This window comes from Pseudophryne corroboree, chromosome 1, assembly GCF_028390025.1.
Source record: "Pseudophryne corroboree isolate aPseCor3 chromosome 1, aPseCor3.hap2, whole genome shotgun sequence".
NCBI classification, from domain to species: Eukaryota; Metazoa; Chordata; class Amphibia; order Anura; family Myobatrachidae; genus Pseudophryne; species Pseudophryne corroboree.
In genome coordinates this window covers 239745154-239766315 of record NC_086444.1, presented here as the reverse complement: position 1 = coordinate 239766315, position 21162 = coordinate 239745154, and the positions used below count along the sequence as shown (strand labels likewise).

At 46.1% G+C, this 21162-nt stretch overlaps 1 protein-coding gene across 1 annotated transcript in view; it reads left to right on the top strand.

Annotated features, from left to right (window-relative positions):
- The window catches only part of CDO1 (cysteine dioxygenase type 1), a 61763-nt gene extending 40955 nt beyond the window's left edge, over window positions 1–20808 (top strand). The window contains exons 3-5 of the mRNA XM_063964158.1: window positions 7647–7804; window positions 10386–10555; window positions 20257–20808. Coding sequence (XP_063820228.1) covers window positions 7647–7804; window positions 10386–10555; window positions 20257–20283 — 355 coding nt within the window. The 3' untranslated portion in view covers window positions 20284–20808. The remainder of the gene's footprint in view (window positions 1–7646; window positions 7805–10385; window positions 10556–20256) is intronic.
- The last annotated feature ends 354 nt before the right edge of the window (window positions 20809–21162 follow it).

The following is a 21162-nucleotide window of genomic DNA, read 5'->3' as shown; positions in this document are numbered from 1 at the left end:
GCTGTGTGCCTTCCATGTGTTACTTGCAATAACAGCAGTTAAACATTTTGTAATTTCTACTTATTTAAACATACAAGTCATTAAAACTAAAACAAACAAATAAAAACTCAAAAATGTCAAATAAATGAAAAGTATGTTTAAACAGAATTTTCCTACCCCTATCACTATACAGGTGAATAAGGAAGTATCAGCGGGTATGGGTCGTTGGGTCGACCCAACTTAGGTCGACCACTGAAGGTCGACTTTGGCGTTAGGTCGACATGTACTAGGTCGACAGGTCAAACGGTCGACATAAGTTTTTTGTTTTTTTTTTGGTGTAGTTTTCTCCATAAAGTGATGGGGAACCCAAATTAGTGCACCGTGTCCCCTCGCATGGCTCGCGAATGCTTCAGGCAAGGTGCCTCGCTCCATTACCGCTGCGCTTGGCACAGGTTATCGTTCCAATCGTAGTCCACGTGGATCGTTTAAGTATGAAAAAAATCCCAAAATTGGAAAAAAAATTAGAAAAACTAATGTACATGTCGACCTAATGGCCACGTCGACCTTCAGTGGTCGACCTAATGAGTGTCGACCTAAGTTGGCTCGACCTAACAACCATATCCCGTATCAGCAGGGCTGCCTAATTGTAGGTCCTGAGCAAAGCAATGTGTTTAATTTTCCGGCTGTTGGGATCCCGGCGGTCAGGACACCGATGCCGGAATCCCGACAGTCGACAATACCGACAGCTGGAACCTCAGTGCAACAGGACTATTCCCACTCGTGGGTGTCTACGACACCCATAGAGTGGGAATAGATCTTTTAGCGAGTGCAGGGAGCCACCGAGCCCTCAAGCCCCGCTGGTGGCTTTCTGGCGGCCGAGATGCCGCTGTCTGAATATTGACAGCCAGCATCCTGTCTGCCGGTAAATAATACTGAATCCCCGTACACACCAGTTCATGGGAACCAATAAAAAAAACAACATAACGTTCCCCGCTTGCAATTCTGAGCCATCTCTCCATACAGTAAATGGCTGTCAGCACTCTGATGGATGGCTGGACTAGTCAGTCAGCATGCTGACAGCCATTCAATGTCTGGCTGCAGGCTGGCTCTGACTCAAAGGCCCCCAGAATTGTGTGGCCTGGGCTTGCTGCCCAGTGTGCCTTTATGTTAAAATGGCCCTGAGTTTTGGGATGTGTGCGGTAACAAGAACAGCATGGCTAATGGCAGGGGGCAGCCCCCCCCCCCCCGTAGAAATCCACCACCATCAGTGAGCTCCGAGTGATTGCAGCGCTTCCTATTGGAAGCACAATCTGATAATCACATGCAGGGCTGGGAGTGGCAAATAGGGTTTCCAATAGGAAGCCTTTCTGCTAGCAGTACTTTGCTTCTAGGACTGCAGCATATGCAGTCTGTGGAAGTCGCTGAGGTGAACGCGATGCAAGTGCACATACGCAAATTCTCCATGGCAGCTGTAATGTGCTTCTATGGGCTGCAGCCGATGCAGCCCATAGAAGTTAGTGCGCACTGTGGGGTTTTATTTTTATCTCCAACAGTGACTGTGGCTAGCGCAAATGTTTAGTTATTTTTTGTTAATACCACCTTACCTCATGGCGTGTTGGCAGGTGCGGGCAAAGCAGAGGGAGGTGCCGTCACAGGCAGCCCCCCTGAAGATGGCAGGTAGGAGTCACCGCCAGCAGGGAGTCTAAGCTGCAGCCACTGCAAATCATACTGTTTCTGTGGCTGTAAGAGCAAAGCTTTATAAAGATTATTGCTCCACTGAGACTTATTGGCTATTCCAGGCTTGAGGTGGCTTAATGTATTTTGTGACATGCATGCGAAAAAATGGGCAGGTTACAGTATTTATACTACTTGTACAGCCATACACATTTACTTGTTAGCAGGTGATTATATTGTATAAGCAGCAGGACAAACTGACTAATATATATATATATATATATATATATATATATATATATATATATATATATATATATATATATATATATATATTAGTGTTGGTTTGTTTCTCTGACGTCCTAAGTGGATGCTGGGACTCCGTAAGGACCATGGGGAATAGCGGCTCCGCAGGAGACTGGGCACAACTAAAGAAAGCTTTAGGACTACCTGGTGTGCACTGGCTCCTCCCTCTATGACCCTCCTCCAGACCTCAGTTAGAATCTTGTGCCCGGCTGAGCTGGATGCACACTAGGGGCTCTCCTGAGCTCCTAGAAAAAGAAAGTTTAATTTAGGTTTTTTATTTTCAGTGAGATCTGCTGGCAACAGACTCACTGCTACGAGGGACTAAGGGGAGAAGAAGCGAACCTACCTGCTTGCAGCTAGCTTGGGCTTCTTAGGCTACTGGACACCATTAGTTCCAGAGGGAATCTAACACAGGGCCCGACCTCGATCGTCCGGTCCCGGAGCCGCGCCGCCGCCCCCCTTACAGAGCCAGAAGCAAGAAGATGGTCCTGAAAATCGGCGGCAGAAGACTTCGGTCACTGATGGGTGCAGGGCGCTGGGGGGGGGGGGGGGGCGCCCTGAGCAGCAATATTAACACCTTGGCTGGCAAAAAAAATCACAATATATAGTCCTAGAGGCTATATATGTGAAAAATACCCCTGCCAGAGATCCGTAAAAAAGCGGGAGAAGTCAGCCGAAAAAGGGGCAGGGCTATCTCCCTCAGCACACTGGCGCCATTTTTCCCTCACAGCTCCGCTGGAAGGATCGCTCCCAGGCTCTCCCCTGCAGTTTTAAGACTACAAAGGGTAAAAAAGAGAGGGGGGGCACTAAATGTAGGCGCAGCAGTATATATATAAGCAGCTATAAGGGAAAATCACTCAGTTATAGTGTTCATCCCTGTGTTATATAGCGCTCTGGTGTGTGCTGGCATACTCTCTCTCTGTCTCCCCAAAGGGCTTTGTGGGGTCCTGTCCTCTGTCAGAGCATTCCCTGTGTGTGTGCGGTGTGTCGGTACGGCTGTGTCGACATGTTTGATGAGGAGGCTTATGTGGAGGCGGAGCAGATGCCGATAAATGTGATGTCCCCCCCTGCGAGGCCGACACCTGAGTGGATGGATAGGTGGAAGGTATTAACCAACAGTGTCAACTCCTTACATAAAAGGCTGGATGACGTAACAGCTGTGGGACAGCCGGCTTCTCAGCCCGCGCCTGCCCAGGCGTCTCAAAGGCCATCAGGGGCTCAAAAACGCCCGCTACCTCAGATGGCAGACACAGATGTCGACACGGAGTCTGACTCCAGTGTCGACGAGGTTGAGACATATACACAATCCACTAGGTACATCTGTTGCATGATCTCGGCAATGAAAAATGTGTTACACATTTCTGACATTAACCCAAGTACCACAAAAAAGGGGTTTTATGTTTGGGGAGAAAAAGCAGCCAGTGTTTTGTTCCCCCATCAGATGAGTGAATGAAGTGTGTGAAGAAGCGTGGTGTTCCCCCGATAAGAAACTGGTAATTTCTAAAAAGTTACTGATGGCGTACCCTTTCCCGCCAGAGGATAGGTCACGTTGGGAGATATCCCCTAGGGTGGATAAGGCGCTCACACGTTTGTCAAAAAAGGTGGCACTGCCGTCTTAGGATACGGCCACTTTGAAGGAGCCTGCTGATAAAATGCAGGAGGCTATCCTGAAGTCTGTATATACGCACTCAGGTACTATATTGAGACCTGCAATTGCCTCAGCATGGATAGTGCTGCTACAGCGTGGTCTATTACCCTGTCAGGACAGGGATACTATTTTGCTAACCATAGAGCATATTAAAGACGTCGTCTTATATATGAGGGATGCACAGAGGGATATTTGTCGGCTGGCATCCAGAATTACTGCAATGTCCATTCTGCCAGGAGGGTATTAGGGACCCGGCAGTGGACAGGCGATGCTGACTTTAGAAGGCACATGAAGATTCTGCCTTATAAGGGTGAGGAATTGTTTGGGGATGGTCTCTGGGACCTCGTATCCACAGCAACAGCTGGGAAAGAATTTTTTTTTACCTCAGGTTTCCTCACAGCCTAAGAAAGCACCGTATTATCAGGTACAGTCCTTTCGGCTTCAGAAAAGCAAGCGGGTCAAAGGCGCTTCCTTTCTGCACAGAGACAAGGGAAGAGGGAAAAAGCTGCACCAGACAGCCAGTTCCCATGATCAAAAATCTTCCCCCGCTTCCTCTGTGTCCACCGCATGACGCTGGGGCTCCACAGGTGGAGCCAGGTGCGGTGGGGGCGCTTCTTGGGAACTTCAGCAACCAGTGGGCTCGCTCACAGGTGGATCCCTGGGTTCTGCAAGTAGTATCACTGGGATACAAGCTGGAGTTCGAGGCGACTCCCCCTCGCCGTTACCTCAAATCAGCCTTGCCTGCTGCCCTCGAGGGGAGGTAGTATTGGCGGCAATTCACAAGCTGTACTCCAGCAGGTGATAATCAAGGTACCCCTCCTTCAACAAGGCCGGGGTTACTATTCCACAATGGTTGTGGTACCGAAACCGGACGGTTCGGTGAGACCCATTCTAAAATTGAAATCCTTGAACACTTCTATACGAAGGTTCAAGTTCAAAATGGAATCGCCCAGGGCGGTTATTGCAAGTCTGGACGAAAGGGATTACATGGTATCACTGGACATCAAGGATGCTTACCTGCATGTCCCCATTTACCCTCCTCACCAGGAGTACCTCAAAATTGTGGTACAGGACTGTCATTACCAATTCCAGACGTTGCCGTTGGTCTGTCCCCGGCACCGAGGGTATTTACCAAGGTAATGGCCGAAATGATGATACTCCTTCGAAAAAAGGGAGTTATAATTATCCCGTACTTGGACGATCTCCTTATAAAGGCGAGGTCCAGGGAGCAGTTGTTGGTCGGAGTAGCACTATCTCGTGAAGTGCTACAACAGCACGGCTGGATTCTGAATATTCCAAAGTCGCAGCTGGTTCCTACGACGCGTCTACTGTTCCTGGGTATGGTTCTGGACACAGAACAGAAAAAAGTGTTTCTCCCGGAGGAGAAGGCCAAGGAGTTGTCATCTCTAGTCAGAGACCTCCTAAAACAAATACAGGTGTCGGTGCATCAATGCACGCGAGTCCTGGGAAAGATGGTAGCTTCTTACGAAGAAATTCCATTCGGCAGGTTCCATGCAAGGATTTCCCAGTGGGATCTGTTGGACAAGTGGTCCGGGTCGCATCTTCAGATGCATCGGCTGATAACCCTGTCTCCAAGGGCCAGGGTGTCGCTGTTGTGGTGGCTGCAGAGTGCTCATCTTCTAGACGGCCGCAGATTCGGCATACAGGACTGGGTCCTGGTGACCACGGATGCCAGCCTTCGAGGCTGGGGGGCAGTCACACAGGGAAGAAACTTTCAAGTACTATGGTCGAATCAGGAGACTTCCCTACACATAAATATTCTGGAACTAAGGGCCATTCACAATGCCCTAAGTCAGGCTAGACCCTGCTTCAACACCAGCCGGTGCTGATCCAGTCAGACAACATTACGGCGGTCGCCCATGTAAACCAACAGGGCAGCACAAGAAGCAGGATGGCGATGGCAGAAGCCACGAGGATTTTCCGATGGGCGGAAAATCATGTGTTAGCACTGTCAGCAGTGTTCATTCCCGGAGTGGACAACTGGGAAGCAGACTTTCTCAGCAGGCACGACCTCCACTCGGGAGAGTGGGGACTTCATCCAGAAGTCTTCCAAATGATTGTACACCATTGGGAATGGCCACAGGTGGACATGATGGCGTCCCGCCTCAACAAAAAGCTAAAACGATATTGCGCCAGGTCAAGGGACCCTCAGACGATAGCTGTGGACGCTCTGGTAACACCGTGGGGGTACCAGTCGGTGTATGTGTTCCCTCCTGAGAATAATAAGAAGGAGAGGAGTAAGAACTATACTCGTGGTTCCGGATTGGCCAAGAAGAGCTTGGTACCCAGAACTTCAAAAAATGATCTCAGAGGACCCATGGCCTCTGCCGCTCAGACAGGACCTGCTGCAGCAGGGGCCCTGTCTGTTCCAAGACTTACCGCGGCTGCGTTTGATGGCATGGCGGTTGAACGCCGGATCCTGAAGGAAAAGGGCATTCCGGAGGAAGTCATCCCTACGCTGATTAAAGCTAGGAAAGAAGTGACCGCAAACCATTATCACCGCATATGGCGAAAATATGTTGCGTGGTGTGAGGCCAGGAAGGCCCAACGGAGAAATTTCAGTTGGGCCGTTTTTTGCACTTCCTACAGTCAGGGGTGACTATGGGCCTAAAATTGGGTTCCATTAAGGTCCAGATTTCGGCTCTGTCGATTTTTCTTCCAGAAAGAACTGGCTTCACTGCCTGATGTTCAGACATTTGTTTAGGGAGTGCTGCATATTCAACCCCCTTTTGTGCCTCCAGTGGCACCTTGGGATCACAACGTGGTGTTGAATTTCCTAAAGTCACATTGGTTTGAGCCACTAAAAACCGTGGATTTGAAGTATCTCACGTGGAAAGTGGTCATGCTGTTGGCCTTGGCTTCGGCCAGGCGTGTGTCAGAATTGGCGGCTTTGTCATATAAAAGCCCTTATCTGATTTTCCATATGGATAGGGCAGAATTGAGGACTCGTCCCCAGTTTCTCCCTAAGGTGGTATCAGCTTTTCATTTGAACCAACCTATTGTAGTGCCTGCGGCTACTAACGACTTGGAGGATTCCAAGTTGTTGGACGTAGTCAGGGCCGTGAAAATTTATGTTTCCAGGACAGCTAGTGTCAGGAAAACTGACTCTCTATTTATCCTGTATGCACCCAACAAGCTGGGTGCTCCTGCTTCAATGCAGACTATTGCTCGCTGGATTTGTAGTACGATTCAGCTTGCACATTCTGCGGCTGGACTGCCGCATCCTAGATCAGTGAAAGCCATTCCACGAGGAAGGTGGGCTCTTCTTGGGCGGCTGCCCGAGGGGTCTCGGCTTTACAACTTTGCCGAGCAGCTACTTGGTCGGGGTCAAACACATTTGCTAAATTTTACAAGTTTGATGCCCTGGCTGAGGAGGACCTAGAGTTTGCTCATTCGGTGCTGCAGAGTCATCCGCACTCTCCCGCCCGTTTGGGAGCTTTGGTATAATCCCCATGGTCCTTACGGAGTCCCAGCATCCACTTAGGACATCAGAGAAAATAAGATTTTACTCACCGGTAAATCTATTTCTCGTAGTCCGTAGTGGATGCTGGGCGCCCATCCCAAGTGCGGATTGTCTGCAATACTTGTATATAGTTATTGTTAACTAAAGGGTTATTGTTGAGCCATCCGTTGAGAGGCTCAGTTATATTTCATACTGTTAACTGGGTATAGTATCACGAGTTATACGGTGTGATTGGTGTGGCTGGTATGAGTCTTACCCGGGATTCAAACCTTCCTTATTGTGTCAGCTCTTCCGGGCACAGTATCCTAACTGAGGTCTGGAGGAGGGTCATAGAGGGAGGAGCCAGTGCACACCAGGTAGTCCTAAAGCTTTCTTTAGTTGTGCCTAGTCTCCTGCGGAGCCGCTATTCCCCATGGTCCTTACGGAGTCCCAGCATCCACTACGGACTACGAGAAATAGATTTACCGGTGAGTAAAATCTTATTTTTTGGATTTTATTTTATTTTATATATACCTGACTGAACTGGCTCATCTCATCCCCCCCCCCCCCTTGTAGCAGTATCCATGATCACACCAACTCGCACTGCTTCTTGAAGATACTCCAGGGCAATCTGAAGGAGACTATGTATGAGTGGCCACAGAAGAAGACAAATGGCACTATGATGAAGAGATCGGAAGGCGTGCTCAAGCTGAATCAATGTGCCTATATTAACGGTAATTCCTTTTCTATCTTTGAATAGGGAAACCATATCAACCAATATATTTTAAAACATTATAATTATAGATGTTCGGTTCTTCAGAAACCAGATCCACACGCATTTTGTGGATCCGAACAGAACATAAACAAGATCTGAACGAAGTCCCAGTTTGAATTTTCCTGTGGTTCTGAATTTGGATTTTAACTCTTAATATTGGGGTTTGCATTGCAAAAATTACATGATTCTAGCTGTTTTTGGGGGGAAAAAATTATTATTTTTTAAATCAATCTGAATTGGAACCAAAACACTTAAGGGTTGTTTTACCAAAACTAACACCAAAACACGATAAGGAATTGGAACCAAAACATAGGGTCCGCGCACAACTCTAATTATAATCGACCTTAACTAAAGTATCCTACGTTGTTCATGGAAACGGCCTTTCTAAGTGATGATATTTCTGCTACTGTTATGGAAGTTGGAAGTAATTTGGGTATATATTGCCACCCGTGTGTATGAGCATCATTTGCTACTAGTTATCAGTACACCCTTGTATCTACCATAAAGTAGGTGCAAAAGATACACCTGGAAAAAGGCATATTTACGATTACGTCCAACTCTGCATATCTTGTGTTTGCGTTGTCACGTTGTCATTGAACTTTGCCTGTGTGGGAATATCCCTTTACAACCCAAGGACTCCTCTTCAGTCATAAGTGTGGATGAGATTGAAAGGTGTATGGCTCAGCATTGCCAGTGCTTGCATGCACTCCATGCCGGCTCATATACAGGGGTCGATTTACTAAGCCTTGGATGGAGGTAAAGTCTACGGAGAAAAAAAAGTACCAGCAAATCAGCTCCTAACTGCCATTTTTTATACCCAGGCTATAACATGGCAGTTAGGAGCTGATTGGCTGGTACTTTATCTCCGTCCACTTTATCTTCATCCAAAGCTTGGTAAATAGACCCCACAGTGTGAAAGCACGCAAGACACCCTCCACAAACTCTCATACGGTTACTCCGGATCAGCCACTTAGTGCAATTACGCTGGAGTATTGTGTGTTTCCACATCACAGAGGAAATGGTTATGCAACAGTTGTTGCTATGTTATCTGGCCGTTTACAGGCTGCTTTATCTAGAGCTAATCGAAGGCCTGAACTACAATAGTTTATCTATTATTGCTGTAGCTCGCTTGGCTTCACTTCTGAGAAGTTTATGATCTTGCTGTGAATATTCTATTTTTTAATTGATAATATTTATATCCAAGGGCTTATGTTCAAGGTAAGACAATTTGTTTATATAGTCATCCCTACGTGATCTGTTCTATGCACAAATTTCTTCCCTTTCTACAGACCAATCACTGATGAAGCCATTAATGACTCTAATCTCAAGTGTTCCATGTAGTTGTGCTAAATACTAAGGGATAAAAATTCTAAACATAGTTGTATCCTGTTTCTATGCAGACTGAGTAAAATTGGGAAATGCTTTGTCCCTTGCCCCAGGCTTGCACACCTCTGGGTTATACTTTGCAGTGTGTCATTGTTTGTTTGTGTCCACCTGCTGCTAGGCTACATCTATTAACTATTGTATTGTATAAACATCATTGTGCATGAACAGAATGGATAGGAGGGTTTTAGGAAGAGAGAAGGAGAAGGAGAAGGAGATTGTGGGCCAAAAATAACCAAACTTAACTTCACCTACTTTGTTGTGACCATGGTGGTCAATTAGGTTGGCTTAGCCCTACATTCTTTCCTAGCATAGTGGTAGTAAATCAGCTGAGATCTATTGGCTGCATTCTGAGATGTATTGGAGGTAGCAGAAAATGTGGTCAGATGATGGTCACTACAGTATATCCTCACATCCTCAGTCTTCATCTGCCTGTGTTAGCTGTGCTCCAATTTGTACAGCAAATCACCCAAACAGCCGTATAAGCCTAAACTGACCTTAGGGCTAGTGGTAAGATGTGACCTTTTATATGCCTAAAACTGAATTCATGTAAAAGATTGTACACTGCAGTGTAATAACTCCAAGTATTGTGAAAAGCATTTCTGCTTTGCTGGTAATATTTAGCAACCCGTAGGATGATCCCTGCATGCAGTGTGGAACAACCAGTGGAAACAAATAGCTGAGAATGCAGCATGTGAAGCCACTGGGAACTACTAAGACTTACTTACAAAGCTGACATTGGCTTTCAGCAGTCATTTATATTTATGGTAGGATATGGAAGGGAACATTTATACTGAATGCAATTTGGGATGCTCTCAATAGCCTTGCATGCAAAAAAGTCCTTTTTATATTGTATGGCAAGGTATTTAAATGATATCTCCCACCATCAGAGTACTCGATAATGAGTTGGGGTGAGTGTCTGCTTCAAAATGGAGGTATAGTAATGCCTCAACTGGGTGTGCCGACAGTCACAATGGGCCGCACACACTGCACCCATTATACATATGCCAATGGTAGAAACTGTTCATGGATGCTTTACAGATTAATGTATATAATGTATTGTAGATCTCTTGTTTACAATCTAATAACTAAATTATAAATTGGTACTTTTCATTTAATTAATCTGTTTAACATTAACATTGACTTCACCCGCTTAGATTCTATTGGTCTTCACCGAGTGGAGAACCCAAGTCACACAGAGACCGCTGTGAGCCTGCACTTATACAGCCCTCCATTTGACCAATGCAATACCTTTGACCAACGGACAGGACACAAAAATACAGTTAAAATGACATTTTGGAGCAAATTTGGTGAAAGGACCCCCCTGGTGAGTGTACAACCATACTAATAATAATTTTATTTTATATAGCGTGCTTTCTCCAACAGGAATCGAGGCGCTTAACAGATACATAGCATAATATAGTACAGACACAATGAAGTACAGAACAGCTTTTCATAAAATACAGAAACATGTAGATACTAAAGGGACAATTATGGAAATGCTTGAGTAAACAGGAAAGTCTGTTTTTGAAGGATTCTGTAGTTGGGGCCTCTCGCACTGTGCGGGGAAGTGAGTTCCATAGAGTCGGAGCCGCATGACTAAAAGCTCGACCCCCAGATGAATTACAGGAGATTCTAGGTACTGCTAAAAGTCCTTCATCTACAGATTAATCGAGTGGGGCAGTATGGAATCAAAAGCTGCTTCAGGTACCTTAGGCCCTGGTCATGTAGTGCTTTAAAACCCAGTAAGCCAATCTTGAAGATGATTCGCCATCTTACAGGCAGCCAGTGAAGAGAGTAGAGGATGGGTGTTATGTGGCTAGAATGAGGCTGGTTGGTTAACAGCCTGGCAGCTGTGTTAATGAATATCCAGAATATGTTGGGCCATTATACAGATATATTTTGGTGCATTGAGTACATTTTCTAAAAGAGTATTGTCTGTTACTTTGAAACCCATAGACCAGGGCTGCTCAACATGCGGCCCGCCAACTGTTGTGAAACTACACATCCCAGCATCCTCTGTCATTTATTTTTAGCATTTGCTAATAGCAGAACTGTGGCAGGGCATGCTGGGATGTATAGTTTCACAACAACTGTTGAGCATCCTTGCCATAGACTATCCTCTTACATGTACGCAGACTGAACAGAACTGATAGAACTGGCTCCCTCTTAGCAATAGCTTTTTTAATAAAGAAGATGAAAAAGGGGCATAGGATAGGTAAAGCTCCAAACAGCTACTCTCTCAGTCAAAGAGCGTTCCTAGCATGAAAATGAACCTCTTGTTCTAATGAAGGCTTCTTTTAGTTTATATGGTCTATTAATGAAACCCCAAATTTGTCCGCCCGCTGATTATTAATTCTAGATGAAACTCATTTCTAAGCGCTAGTCAAATCCTAAATGCTAACTGGAAACCTATGGCAGCTGTAGGTCTAAAGTGACCCAAATGTTTTGCCTTCTTGTATACTAATCTGTCCTAGATTTAAAAAAATCTTTTACTCTTGTAATTCAGTAGTAACTAGCACTTTTGAACAAAGTTCCATGAATGTTATACCATGGACCACTCCCGTCCCCACACCCATTATTTACCACTCCCAATTTAACAAGTAGATTGCATTTATATATACGGAGCATGGGAATCTTGTAAAAAAAAAAAAAAAATTTCCAAGATACAGTAAATGATGATGTGTACCCATGAGATCGGGAGCGACTGACCCAGTAGGGGTGTCGGCATCTTGCAGCGTAGCATCGCTAGCGAAAACAGCCGATAGAACTGAATGTAAAGACGACAGGGTTGTCTCTAGCGACTCACAGGAACACTTATCACTAGCAATGAAGGGAGTACACATTAGGACAATTTGACATATTTTGTCCTAATGAATCAAAGTTATTGGGCAAATCGCTCAAATTGTTGGTTAATGTGTACCCAGCTTAAAGGTTATATGACGTTTTGCTTATTATCTACAAGCTACAAGAAATAGGGCTAGGGAGCACAATATGCACTTGGGTCAAAAATTGGGTAGATAATAGGGAGCAGTGCGTTGTGGTTAATGGGTCCTTTTCAAATTGGACTAAAGTACTAAGTGGTGTGCCTCAAGGCTCGGTACTAGGACCGCTATTGTTCAACATTTTCATTAACGACCTAACAGAAGGTCTAGAGAGCATGGTGTCAATTTTTGCAGATTATACCAAATTGTGTAAGGTTATAAATAGGAGGAGGATGCTGAGTCTCTTCAGAACAACTTAGTTAAATTAGAAGCATGGGCAACCAAATGGAGAATGTCCTTCAATACAGACAAGTGTAAGGTAATACATTGTGGTAGCAAGAACAAAAATAACATCTACATACTGAATGGGGTAAAATTAGGGGATTCTGTACTGGAAAAGGACTTGGGTGTTCTCATAGATAGCAAACTAAGCAGCAGTACCCAATGTAGGATGGCAGCAAAGAAGGCTAATAAGATATTAGCATGCATAAAGCGGGGAATTGATGCAAGGGACGAGAGTGTTATACTCCCGTTATAAATCACTAGTGAGGCCACACCTTGAATACTGTACAATTCTGGCCACCATACTACAAAAAGGATATCCTGGAGCCTGAAAAGGTTCAGAGGCGGGTAACCAAACTAATTAAGGGCATGGAGACACTAGAATACGAGGAAAGGCTTGCAAGACTAGGCATGTTTACACTGGAAAAGAGGAGACCGAGGGGACATGATCAACATCTACAAATACTCAGAGCTTGCGTGGGACCTGTTTTTGGTTAGATCAACGCAGAGGACTCGGGGACACTCGCTTAGGTTAGAGGAGAGGAGGTTCCGCACATCACGGCGCAAAGGCTTTTTCACGGTAAGGACAATACGTGTTTGGAATTCCCTGCCTGAGGTAGTTGTAATGGCGGACTCAGGGGGTCATTCTGACCCGATCGCAAGCTGCAGTTTTTCACAGCGTAGCGTTCAGGTCAGAACCACACATGCACCGACATGCAGGGCGGACTAGCCCTGTGCTGGGCGCCGCATGATCGTAGCTGTGCTAAATTTAGCACGGCTACGATCAACTTGGAATGACCCCCTCAGTCAACACCTTTAAGAGTGGGTTAGATAAATTCCTAATGGATAAGGATATCCAGGGTTATGGTGCATAATCTTGCACTATAGTTACTACAAAAAGAGGGATAAAACGCAACCGCTGACATCGGCATCAGTCAAGACTTTAGACCAAATAAACCTGCTTAGGAGACCACAAATGGGTTGAACTCAATGGACAAAGTGTCTTTTTTTTTTTTTTTTCCCCCAACCTCAAATACTATGTTATTAAAATACAATAAAAAGTTTTTTTTATTATTTTTTTTTTAAACCAAACCTGTTCAGATGCCAACAAAATGTATATATTTAATCTTCATTATTGCAACTTTTGTTCCTCAACTGCTATCTACTAATCTGTAAAAAAAAATAAAATAAAAAATATATACTTTGTTTCTAAGGGTGGGTAGGCTTTATTGTCCATACAGCTGGCGAATGATGTATAGCTAGTGCATCAGTGAGTGTGTACAGCCAATATGTGTGTGAATGACTATGTTCACAGACAAATCAGGTTGGCCCTGAAGCAAGGCCGATATATCGGTGCATCTACCGGTGTGTACGGGCAACAGTACACATGCCGCCGACAATGACCTTACAACAGGACAGGCAGATTTAAATGCCCACCCAACTGTGATATTTGGGCAGACATATTGAATGGGTATAACTTACCGGTTGCTCGGTCGGCAGAATGGTTGGTCAGCTCATGTGTCACTCAGGTTGTACACAGCATTGCTCTTAAATGCTCTAAGATTGATACATGTTGATCTCTTCCTTTATTTATGACTTTGCACAGAGTAGCACAATTTATACAATACAAGTGATTGTAAAGTGTGGGATACCCATTCATTTGTGCTGGGAAGTTGCAGCATGAAGGGTTTGCCAACACACAGAATCGGGCTGGGTTCGGGATAACGACTGTTGGGTTTCCGGCGGTCAGCATGCCGATGTCAGGATTCCAGCTTCCAGAATGCCGGAAGGGGGCGAGTGCAACAAAGTCCCTTGCAGGCTCACTGCGCTTGCTACAGTTTCTATTCCCACTCTATGGGTGTCGTGGAAACCCACGAGTGGGAATAGCCCTCGGACCCCTGCCGGCATTCTAGCGGCCGAGATCCCGGTGTCAGTATGCTGACCGCCGGGATCCCGACCGCCAAGATTGTGACTACATCCCACAGAATCTAAGTAAATTGCTGTATTAGTTGGTTTCTGTTAAATTTCACTCTACATTATAATACATTTCTCTATCGTCCTAAGTGGATGCTGGGGTTCCTGAAAGGACCATGGGGAATAGCGGCTCCGCAGGAGACAGGGCACAAAAAAGTAAAGCTTTACTAGGTCAGGTGGTGTGCACTGGCTCCTCCCCCTATGACCCTCCTCCAGACTCCAGTTAGATTTTGTGCCCGAACGAGAAGGGTGCAATCTAGGTGGCTCTCCTAAAGAGCTGCTTAGAGAAAGTTTAGTTTAGGTTTTTTTCTTTACAGTGAGTCCTGCTGGCAACAGGATCACTGCAACGTGGGACTTAGGGGGAAAGTAGTAAACTCACCTGCATGCAGAGTGGATTTGCTGCTTGGCTACTGGACACCATTAGCTCCAGAGGGATCGAACACAGGCCCAGCCGTGGAGTCCGGTCCCGGAGCCGCGCCGCCGACCCCCTTGCAGATGCTGAAGCGTGAAGAGGTCCGGAAACCGGCGGCTGAAGACTCCTCAGTCTTCATAAGGTAGCGCACAGCACTGCAGCTGTGCGCCATTTTCCTCTCAGCACACTTCACTGGGCAGTCACTGAGGGTGCAGAGCGCTGGGGGGGGGCGCTCTGAGAGGCAAATATAAACCTTATACAAGGCTAAAAATACCTCACATATAGCCCATAGGGGCTATATGGAGATATTTAACCCCTGCCTGACTGGAAAAATAGCGGGAGAAGAACCCGCCGAAAAAGGGGCGGGGCCTATCTCCTCAGCACACGGCGCCATTTTCTGTCACAGCTCCGCTGGTCAGAACGGCTCCCAGGTCTCTCCCCTGCACTGCACTACAGAAACAGGGTAAAACAGAGAGGGGGGGCACATTAATGGCTATATATATATATATTAAAGCAGCTATAAGGGAGCACTTAATATAAGGATATCCCTTGTATATATAGCGCTTTGTGGTGTGTGCTGGCAGACTCTCCCTCTGTCTCCCCAAAAGGGCTAGTGGGTCCTGTCTTCATTAGAGCATTCCCTGTGAGTTTGCGGTGTGTGTCGGTACGTGGTGTCGACATGTATGAGGACGATATTGGTGTGGAGGCGGAGCAATTGCCAAATATGCAGATGTCACCCCCCAGGGGGTCGACACCAGAATGGATGCCTTTATTTGTGGAATTACGTGATGGTTTATCTTCCCTTAAACAGTCAGTTGAGGACATGAGGCGGCCGGACAATCAATTAATGCCTGTCCAGGCGCCTCAAACACCGTCAGGGGCTGTAAAACGCCCTTTGCCTCAGTCGGTCGACACAGACCCAGACACGGGCACTGATTCCAGTGACGACGGTAGAAATTCAAACGTATTTTCCAGTAGGGCCACACGTTATATGATTTTGGCAATGAAGGAGACGTTACATTTAGCTGATACTACAGATACCGTAAAACAGGGTATTATGTATGGTGTGAAAAAACTACAAACAGTTTTTCCTGAATCAGAAGAATTAAATGACGTGTGTGATGAAGCGTGGGTTGCTCCTGATAAAAAGTTGATAATTTCAAAAAAGTTATTGGCATTATACCCTTTCCCGCCAGAGGTTAGGGCGCGCTGGGAAACACCCCCTAAGGTGGACAAGGCGCTCACACGCTTATCCAAACAAGTGGCGTTACCCTCTCCTGAGACGGCCGCACTTAAGGATCCATCAGATAGAAAGATGGAAGTTATTCAAAAGAATATATACACACATGCAGGTGTTATACTACGACCAGCTATAGCAACTGCCTGGATGTGCAGTGCTGGAGTAGTTTGGTCAGAATCCCTGATTGAAAATATTGATACCCTAGATAGGGACAATGTTTTACTGTCGTTAGAACAAATAAAGGATGCATTTATCTATATGCGTGATGCACAGAGGGATATTTGCACACTGGCATCTCGGGTGAGTGCTATGTCCATTTCAGCCAGAAGAGCCTTATGGACACGACAGTGGACAGGCGATGCGGATTCAAAACGTCACATGGAGGTTTTGCCGTATAAAGGGGAGGAGTTATTTGGAGTTGGTCTATCAGACTTGGTGGCCACGGCTACTGCCGGGAAATCCACTTTTTTACCTCAAGTCACTCCCCAACAGAGAAAGGCACCGACCTTTCAACCGCAGCCTTTTCGCTCCTACAAAAATAAGAGAGCAAAGGGCTTGTCGTACCTGCCACGAGGCAGAGGAAGAGGGAAGAGACACCAACAGGCAGCTCCTTCCCAGGAACAGAAGCCCTCCCCGGCTCCTGCAAAAACCTCAGCATGACGCTGGGGCCTCTCAAGCGGACTCGGGGACAGTGGGGGGCCGTCTCAAAAATTACAGCGCGCAGTGGGCTCACTCGCAGGTAGACCCCTGGATCCTGCAGATAATATCTCAGGGGTACAGGTTGGAATTAGAGACGGATCCTCCTCATCGTTTCCTGAAGTCTGCCTTACCAACCGTCTCTTCCGAAAGGGAGAGGGTGTTGGAAGCCATTCACAAGCTGTACGCTCAGCAGGTGATAGTCAAAGTACCCCTATTACAACAAGGAAAGGGGTATTATTCCACTCTATTTGTGGTACCGAAGCCGGATGGCTCGGTAAGGCCTATTCTAAATCTGAAGTCCTTGAACCTCTACATAAAAAAGTTCAAGTTCAAGATGGAGTCACTCAGAGCAGTGATAGCGAACCTGGAAGAAGGGGACTTTATGGTATCCTTGGACATCAAGGATGCGTATCTACACGTTCCGATTTACCCCGCACACCAGGGGTACCTCAGGTTCATTGTTCAAAACTGTCACTATCAGTTTCAGACGCTGCCGTTCGGATTGTCCACGGCGCCTCGGGTCTTTACCAAGGTAATGGCCGAGATGATGATTCTTCTTCGAAGAAAAGGCGTATTAGTTATCCCATACTTGGACGATCTCCTAATAAGGGCAAGGTCCAGAGAACAGCTGGAGACAGCTTTAGCACTATCTCAAGAGGTGCTAAGACAACACGGGTGGATTCTGAATATTCCAAAATCCCATTTAATCCCGACAACTCGTCTGCTGTTCCTAGGAATGATTCTGGACACGGTTCAGAAAAAGGTTTTCCTTCCAGAGGAAAAAGCCAAGGAGTTATCCGATCTGGTCAGGAACCTCCTAAAACCAGGAAAAGTGTCAGTACATCAATGCACAAGAGTCCTGGGAAAAATGGTGGCTTCTTACGAAGCAATTCCATTCGGCAGATTCCATGCAAGAATATTCCAAAGGGATCTGTTGGACAAATGGTCAGGGTCGCATCTGCAGATGCACCTGCGAATAACCCTGTCACCAAAGACAAGGGTGTCACTTCTGTGGTGGTTGCAGAAGGCTCACCTATTAGAAGGCCGCAGATTCGGCATTCAGGATTGGATCCTGGTGACCACGGACGCCAGCCTGAGAGGCTGGGGAGCAGTCACACAAGGAAGAAACTTCCAGGGAGTATGGACGAGTCTGGAAAAGTCTCTTCACATAAACATTCTGGAACTAAGAGCAATCTACAATGCTCTAAGCCAGGCGGAACTTCTCCTGCAAGGAAAGCCGGTGTTGATTCAGTCGGACAACATCACGGCGGTCGCCCATGTAAACAGGCAGGGCGGCACAAGAAGCAGGAGTGCAATGGCAGAAGCTGCCAAGATTCTTCGCTGGGCGGAGAATCACGTGATAGCACTGTCAGCAGTGTTCATCCCGGGCGTGGACAACTGGGAAGCAGACTTCCTCAGCAGACACGATCTTCATCCGGGAGAGTGGGGTCTACATCCAGAAGTCTTCAACATGTTAATAGACCGTTGGGAAAGACCAATTGTAGACATGATGGCGTCTCGCCTCAACAAGAAACTGGACAAATATTGCGCCAGGTCAAGAGATCCACAGGCAATAGCTGTGGACGCACTGGTAACTCCTTGGGTGTACCAGTCAGTGTATGTGTTTCCTCCTCTGCCGCTCATACCAAAGGTATTGAAGATCATACGGCAAAGAAGAGTAAGAACAATACTAGTGGTTCCGGATTGGCCGAGAAGGACTTGGTATCCGGAACTTCAAGAGATGCTCACGGACGAACCGTGGCCTCTACCTCTGAGAAGGGACCTGCTACAGCAGGGTCCCTGTCTTTTTCAAGACTTACCGCGGCTGCGTTTGACGGCATGGCGGTTGAACGCCAGATCCTAAAAGGGAAAGGCATTCCAGAAGAAGTCATTCCTACCTTGATTAAGGCACGGAAGGAAGTCACCGTGAAACATTATCACCGCATTTGGCGAAAATATGTAGCGTGGTGCGAGGATCGGAGGGTTCCGACGGAGGAATTCCAACTGGGTCGTTTCCTACATTTCCTGCAATCAGGATTATCTATGGGTCTCAAATTGGGATCCATTAAGGTTCAAATTTCGGCCCTGTCAATATTCTTCCAAAAAGAATTGGCCTCTGTCCCTGAGGTCCAGACTTTTGTCAAGGGAGTACTGCATATACAGCCTCCTGTGGTGCCTCCGGTGGCACCGTGGGATCTAAATGTAGTTTTAGATTTCCTCAAATCCCATTGGTTTGAACCATTGAAAAAGGTGGATTTGAAATATCTCACATTGAAAGTGACTATGTTACTAGCCCTGGCCTCTGCCAGGAGAGTATCTGAATTGGCGGCTTTATCTTATAAAAGTCCTTATCTAATCTTCCATTCGGATAGGGCAGAACTGCGGACTCGTCCGCATTTTCTCCCTAAAGTGGTATCAGCATTTCATCTGAACCAACCTATGGTGGTGCCTGCGGCCACTAGCGACTTGGAGGACTCCAAGTTGTTGGACGTTGTCAGAGCCTTAAAAATATACATTGCAAGGACGGCTGGAGTCAGAAAATCTGACTCGCTGTTTATATTGTATGCACCCAACAAGTTGGGCGCACCTGCTTCTAAGCAGTCGATTGCTCGTTGGATTTGTAACACAATTCAACTTGCACATTCTGTGGCAGGCCTGCCACAGCCTAAAACTGTAAAAGCCCACTCCACAAGGAAGGTGGGCTCATCTTGGGCGGCTGCCCGAGGGGTCTCGGCATTACAACTCTGCCGAGCAGCTACGTGGTCGGGGGAGAACACGTTTGTAAAATTTTACAAATTTGATACCCTGGCAAAGGAGGACCTGGAGTTCTCTCATTCGGTGCTGCAGAGTCATCCGCACTCTCCCGCCCGTTTGGGAGCTTTGGTATAATCCCCATGGTCCTTTCAGGAACCCCAGCATCCACTTAGGACGATAGAGAAAATAAGAATTTACTTACCGATAATTCTATTTCTCGGAGTCCGTAGTGGATGCTGGGCGCCCATCCCAAGTGCGGATTATCTGCAATACTTGTACATAGTTATTGTTAACTAATTCGGGTTATTGTTAAGGAGCCATCTTTAAGAGGCCCTTTCTGTTGTCATACTGTTAACTGGGTTTAGATCACAAGTTGTACGGTGTGATTGGTGTGGCTGGTATGAGTCTTACCCGGGATTCAAAATGCCTCCCTTATTGTGTATGCTCGTCCGGGCACAGTACCTAACTGGAGTCTGGAGGAGGGTCATAGGGGGAGGAGCCAGTGCACACCACCTGACCTAGTAAAGCTTTACTTTTTTGTGCCCTGTCTCCTGCGGAGCCGCTATTCCCCATGGTCCTTTCAGGAACCCCAGCATCCACTACGGACTCCGAGAAATAGAATTATCGGTAAGTAAATTCTTATTTTTGGTTACTTGTTCTTACATGTCGTCTCCTTTTTGCAGGCAATGGCACAATCGCTGGAGAACTAACTTTGCCTACAACATATTACTGGAAGCTTTGTAACTGTGGAACCCTGGGAAAAAAACCACACACACACACACACACACACACACACACACACACACACACACACACACACACACACACACACACACACACACACACACACACACACTCAAATCTTGTAGCCTCTGGAAGTTCTCTGACCAAACTGTACATAAACCCTCCGTAGGAATTGCGCAAATTGGTAGTTCTGGAATGCTTACATTGACTTTTTAACCAGTTTGATCTACGGGTTCATACCTGAAATAGGTGAACTTTTATTTTTGGGAGGGGATCTGTATAATTGTGCATGTCCTCAACTTCAAAATAGCAATTTTATTTTTTAACGTGTTAAATGATTTAACTTTTATGTTGAAACTGCCGTGATTTGTATGTATAGGTTTTAATGCTCTTGTAACAGATGTACATTTTGATTTCTATATTTTTAGAAAAAAAAAGTTGTCATGTGAATTTGGAATCTTCAGCAGGAGCAATAAAGTTCAAATTCATGATTTGTGTTTTATATTGTTTAACTTGCGATGATGAAAGAATAGATTGTATTGAAGCCGTTTCAAACTTTTATTTTGCAACCTCTAAAGTACACATTTCTATGTGTCTAAGGCTAGGTACACACTGGTGCAATCGTACTTTCTTTTAAACTTACCACCAGAAAGGCCCAATCAATACGCTGATTCGTGTGTACACACTTTCACAATCTACTTTCTGTGAAACGCCTCTATCTCAAATATCTGCTGAAAAGACGCAAAGGCAGCTCTGCAGCTGAGGAACATCGGACAGAAGGTTTAAAAGTGCATATGCATTTCACTTATTGTGGTCTGACATTGTACCATCGCATCTGGTGAATA